The 5,769-nt window shown below is 58.3% G+C and overlaps 1 protein-coding gene across 1 annotated transcript in view; it reads left to right on the top strand.

The window, feature by feature from the left end:
• Positions 1-5,174, top strand: part of SND1 (staphylococcal nuclease and tudor domain containing 1) — a 57,804-nt gene extending 52,630 nt beyond the window's left edge. The window contains exons 13-14 of the mRNA XM_027631118.1: positions 88-229; positions 4,915-5,174. Of these exons, the coding sequence (XP_027486919.1) occupies positions 88-229; positions 4,915-5,174 (402 nt within the window). The remainder of the gene's footprint in view (positions 1-87; positions 230-4,914) is intronic.
• The last annotated feature ends 595 nt before the right edge of the window (positions 5,175-5,769 follow it).

Here is a 5,769-nt window from a genome sequence, read left to right as displayed (position 1 = left end):
CTCCCCGTGGGACGCAGCGATGCCGGAGGGTCCCCACTCTCCGAGGGAGTCCCCACATTCCCAGGCTGAGCCCCTTTCCCCCTGCAGGACACGCAGAAGGCGAAGCAGTTCCTGCCGTTCCTGCAGCGCGCCGGCCGCTCCGAGGCCGTGGTGGAATACGTGTTCAGCGGCTCCCGCCTGAAGCTCTTCCTGCCCAAGGAGACCTGTCTCATCACATTCCTGCTCGCAGGTGGGCCCCCGGGAACACCGGGAGCACCGGGAACACCGGGATCCGCGGGACACCCCCGGTTATAGCAACGGAGCTGCCCACGGGTGCACTGGGACAGGGGGAGTCGAGCTCGGAGTTGGGAAGGATGTTCTCCCAAAAAACTCGGGAGCAGGTGGGGAACCACAAACCAGGGAGCAGGTGGGAAACTCCAGGATGGGAATGAGAATGGGGATGTGGATGAGAACATGAGGAGGAGAATGATGATGATGATGAAGAGGATGATGATAGGGATTGGGATAAGGATGGGGATGAGGACAAGGATGGGATGAAGATGGAATAAGAATGAGGACAAGGATGAGGTTTAGGGTGAGGATGAAGATGAGGATCAGAATGAGAATGGGGATGAGGATGGGGATGAGGATTGAGACTGAGGATGGAATGAGAATGGGGATGAGGATAAGCATCCCAAATCCCAGGCATTTCCATGTGCTGCCTCCTCAGCAGGCGGAGGGTGACCAGGATGGGGGTTCCCGTTGCCAGTGTGAGCTCCTTGATCCTCCAGATCCCTGACTGGGGGGTGGGGGGCGGCTCATCCCTGGCTCCCGTTTCCATGGCAATAACCGGGTTTGCCGGATGACCCTGAGCAGGGATCGTTCACAACTCGGTTATGAAAAATTCAGTCGGTGCTTAAAGGGATCGGATCCGGGGATCAAACACTGGGAGAGGCAGAGTGGCCACTCCCTCTGAGGGAATGCTGATCCCGGGGGAGCAGGGATGGAACTGGGGAGTCTTTGTCCATCCCTTCGTCCCCAGACCTGGGGACTGTGTCCTGTCACTGTTCCCCTCGGATAACTGGGATGGGGTTTGGGAAGGGGGAGGCTCCGTACCTGCTCCCGGGGATGCTCCCAGTCCAACCAGTGACCTGGGATGACCAGGAATGATGCTCCCAGTCAGAAAGTAATTTGGGGTGACCCGGGATGGTGCCACAGGATCCCCCTCTCCCCCCAGCCCCTCCCATCCCGGAGCCTTTTCCCATTACATCCAGCCTGTGCTCCAGATGTCAGCAGATCCTGGACATGACCAGCCCAACCAGGGACCCCCAGTCCCAACATCCCCTCCAGGGCCCAAACACTGGGAGCAATGAGGACATTCCATCCCTGGATCCAGCTGGAGCATGAGCATTCCCAGCCCTATCCCAAGCTGACTCCTGCCATGTGGAGCGTGTCCTAAACCTGTCCTTCTCCGTGTGCTCTTGCCTATAAATATCCTGGAGTCTGATTTTATCCATTGTCAAAGCCAGTGGGAAATGCTGGGAAAACGCAGCTCCCCCTTCCCGGCCACGGAGACATGGGAATTGTCAGGAGTGATGAACCCACGTGCTTGGGAGGAGGAACTGGGATCGGCTGAAATCTTTCTGGATTCGAGAGGTTGGCTCCACTCTGGAATCCCAGTGCCCACCACGGTGCCCCTGGGATCTGTAGGGATTGGGATGGGGGGCTGGCACCTCTCTGGCATCCCAGTGCCCACGGGATCCATAGGGAATGGGATAAGAGGCTGGCACCTCTCCAGTGCTGCAGTCTCCGCTCCATGATCCTGCTCCTTGGGGGGTCGTTATTCCATGAGATTCCCTGCTCCACAGGGGTCCCTGTTCCGTGGTTCTCCTCTTTGGAGCTCCATGATTCTGCTCCATGGAGATCCCTGCTCCCCCCTGCTCTGTTCCAGCGGGGATTAATCCCCCAAATACTTCCATCCCATAAAACCCAACCGGCAGTGACAGCATCCAGCGGCCGTGATCCCAGCAGGACCTTCCGGCTCTTGTTTTCCCTGGTTTTGATTGGTTCTCTCCCCGGTGCCATTCCCAACCCTCCTCTGCCAAGCCAGGAATAGGATAAATATCCGCCTTTTATCAACGCCTGCCTTTTTTATGGATATCAAATGCAAATGAGCACCATAAAGAGAAGCCAAGTCCCTTAAAATGTGACTCCAGGGATGCTCCCGAGGGAGCTCATCCCGGCTTTCCAGCTAAAATAGATCCGTCGGAGCACTATAAATATGTGCAAATAGAGGCGCTGCTTTAATCCCAAATTTCTCTCTCCTGGCAAAACTCTGGAGCCTGACGCCTTCCCGGGGCGGGGGCTGGGAGCGGCAGAATTCCCAAGGGATGAGGGGGAATGTTGGGGTGCGAGACCACGTGGCTCCAGGGTGTCCCAAAATTCCCCAAGGAGGCACTGGAGCTGTGGAATTGTGAGGTGGGGATGGGAATCCAGAGTTTTTCCGTGTGGGCATTCCCTCCGTGGGGCTGGTCCAGCGCTGTGTCCACGGCCCCGCTCCCGCAGTTCCTGGGTGTTCCCTCCCTCCTGCTCACCCCCATTGCTCCCAAAATCCATAAATCCTCTGGGAGATCGATCCCTGGCATTCCACCCCAGCACAGCCACTCCTTGCCCAGAGCCATCCCGTATCCCTGCACTTTTCCAGGCACAGCAAGCTGGGAGAAGCTGTTTAAATCTCAGAAATTTGGGCTGGAAAGGTTCCTGCTCCAAGAGAGCTTCCCTAGGGAGATTTGTTTTCTATATTCCCACTGCTGGCCAGGGAGGCCCAGCCCCTCCCAGCATCCCAGGGCAGGATCCTGCAGGCTGTTATGGGATACCCGGGAATGCTGTGGGATGCCCCAGGGTGCTGCAGGATGCTGCAGGATACCCCAGGGATACTGTGGGATACCCTGGGATGCTGCAGGATATCCTAGGGATACTGTGGGATACCCTGGGATGCCGCAGGATATCCTAGGGATACTGTGGGATACCCTGGGATGCTGCAGGATATCCCAGGGATACTGTGGGATACCCCGGGATGCCACAGGATACCCCAGGGATACTGTGGGATGCCCCAGGATGCCACAGGATACCCCAGGATGTGCAGGATGCTGTGGGACACCCAGGGTCGCTCTGCAATGTCCGTGGGATGCCCTGGGATGCTGTGGAATTCCTGCCCCCATCCCTCCATCCCTCCCAGGATGGTTCCAGGGCCGGAGCAGCCCCCAGAGCTGCCCCTTCCATCCCCCAGCTCCGGCTCAGCAGGACTGTGCTGGAATTCTGTGGGAAGCCCAGGGGAGCGCGGTGGCTGCAGCACTTCCAGCCGCATCCCTCATTAATCCGTCACGGCTTCCCGGGAAGAGCAGCGGAGCCGCGGGTTCGGGATTAGTTGCTATTTTTAAAGTGCTGGAGAACTTTTCCGGGTGCCGAACATCCCCTTCCCCTCTCCCTGCAGCATTCCCGGGGGGATGAGCACGTTCAGCCCATCCTTTTGAGCTTTGCCTTTTCCAGAATCTTCCCTTGGGTGGGTTTGGGAAGCGCCAGGGCCGGGAGAGGATCCGAAGTGGGATCCCAGCATGGAGGAGCCGGCAGCTGGAAAACGCTGCTCTCAGCTCGTGTGGTTTAAGGATTCCGATGCTTCCTCAGCTCTTTCCTTATTATTTTGAGGGAAAAAATTCCAGTGTGGTGCATAAACCCTCAACAGCTCCCAATCCCCTCCACGGAGAAGGAGGAGAAGAAGGAGGAAGGGCGACTCCGGCTCCTCATTCCCACATGATGCTCCTTGTCGGAGAAACATGGGATCAGTGCTGGGATCGGGATCAGTGCTGGGGTTGGGATCAGCTCTGGGGTTGGGATCAGTGCTGGGATTGGGATCAGTGCTGGGGTTGGGATCAGCTCTGGGTTTGGGATCAGTGCTGGGTTGGGATCAACTCTGGGGTTAGGATCAGTGTCGGGGTTGGGATCAGCTCTGGGGTTGGGATCAGTGTCGGGGTTGGGATCAGCTCTGGGGTTGGGATCAGTGCTGGGGTTGGGATCAGTGGGCAGGTTCAGGGCTGGAAGCTGCCTGGGAAGCTCCTGCTGGATTTCCTGGAAATGTTTGGCTTCCCTTGGAGGCAGCATAGCCTGGGAATGGGGACGGAGATGGGATGGGGACAGGATGGGTGTACAACAGGAATAGGACTGAGGATGGGTGTGCAGTAGGGATGGGAATGGGACAGGGATGGGGATATGACAGGGATGGCCTGATGGTGGGGACAGGGACAGGGATGGGGACCAGGATGGGGAGATGACAAAGGACAGGGATGAGGATGTGATAGGGATGGGGTCAGGGATAAAACAGGGCCAGGGATGAGGATGGGATGGTCCCGGTGACACAGGGACATCGTGGGCTCCAGGTGCTCCCAGATCCATGTCCTTGTGCCTCCTGGGGGGATGGTGACACTGCTGTGGCCCTGGGGATGTGACACATTGTCACTGCCTTCCCGAAGGATCACGGCTCCGGCATGGAGCTGTAATTCCCAGCACTTCATTAATTATGCAAATTATGTAAATTATAATTAATAATGCAGGACTTCCCTGTTTTCCAGGGCAGGGGGGTATCCCAGGGGTATCCTGAGGGCAGTGGGAAGCTGAGTCAGGGAGAGAGGTTGCGAATGTGGGGGTCTGGATATGTCCCCACATCCCCATCCCTGCTCATCCCCACATCCCCATCCCTGCTGATCCTGAGCTATCCCATCCCCTCCCATGGCTGTGCCACCACTGGACCCTCCCGGAGTTTCCCACATCCCCCCTGACTCCGATGCCCCATTCCCTGCCCAGCCCATTCCCCGGGGGCCGTTCCCAGCGGGGGCAGGGGGTGACCTCGACCTCACCCTCCTCCTCCTCTTCCTCCCCCAGGCATCGAGTGCCCGCGGGGTGCCCGGAACCTGCCGGGGCTGGCACAGGAGGGGGAGCCCTTCAGCGAGGAGGCCACGCTGTTCACCAAGGAGCTCGTGCTGCAGCGGGAGGTACGGCGGGACCGGCGGGATCGGTGGGATCAGCGGGATCGGTGGGATCGGTGGGATCGGCGGGATCGGCGGGATCGGCGGGATCGGTGGGATCGGCGGGATCGGCGGGATCGGTGGGATTGGTGGGATTGGTGGGATTGGTGGGATTGATGGGATTGGGGGCATCGGCATTGGGGGCATCCGGGGGCATCGGGGGGCAGGGGCAGCACTGAGAGGTCCCAGAGGTACTGAGAGATCCTGGGAATACTGAGAGTGTCCTGTGGAATGTGGAGAGGTCCAGGGTGATCCTGAGAGATCCCGGGTAGTTCTGAGAGATCCCAGGTGATCCTGAGAGATCCCGGGTATTTCCGAGAGATCCTGGGTGATTCTGAGAGATCCAGGGTGTCACCAACAGATCCCAGGGGACACTGGGAGATCCCAGGCAGTGCTGAGAGTGTCCCAGGTGATACTGAGAGATCCCAGGTGATTCCGAGGGATACTGGGTGATTCCAAGAGATCTCAGATGCCCTGGGCAGATGGAGGAGGGATGTAGGATGGATGAAAGGTGGGGGCAGGAGGGATGCAGGAGGAATGCAGGATGTGTACAGGATGGATACAGGAGGGATGCAAGAGGGATGCAGGATGTGTGCAGGATGGATGCATCAGGGATGCAGGATGTGTGCAGGATGGATCCCCCTGTTTGAGCCTGTTCTCATTAATGTCTCTGGATGTTAAAATTCCCTGGAACTCCTGTGATTTCCCTGAT

The sequence above is a fragment of the Corapipo altera genome, unplaced genomic scaffold (assembly GCF_003945725.1).
Source record: "Corapipo altera isolate COAL_440 unplaced genomic scaffold, ASM394572v1 203, whole genome shotgun sequence".
Lineage (NCBI taxonomy): Eukaryota > Metazoa > Chordata > Aves > Passeriformes > Pipridae > Corapipo > Corapipo altera.
This window is presented reverse-complemented; position numbering and strand designations above follow the sequence as displayed.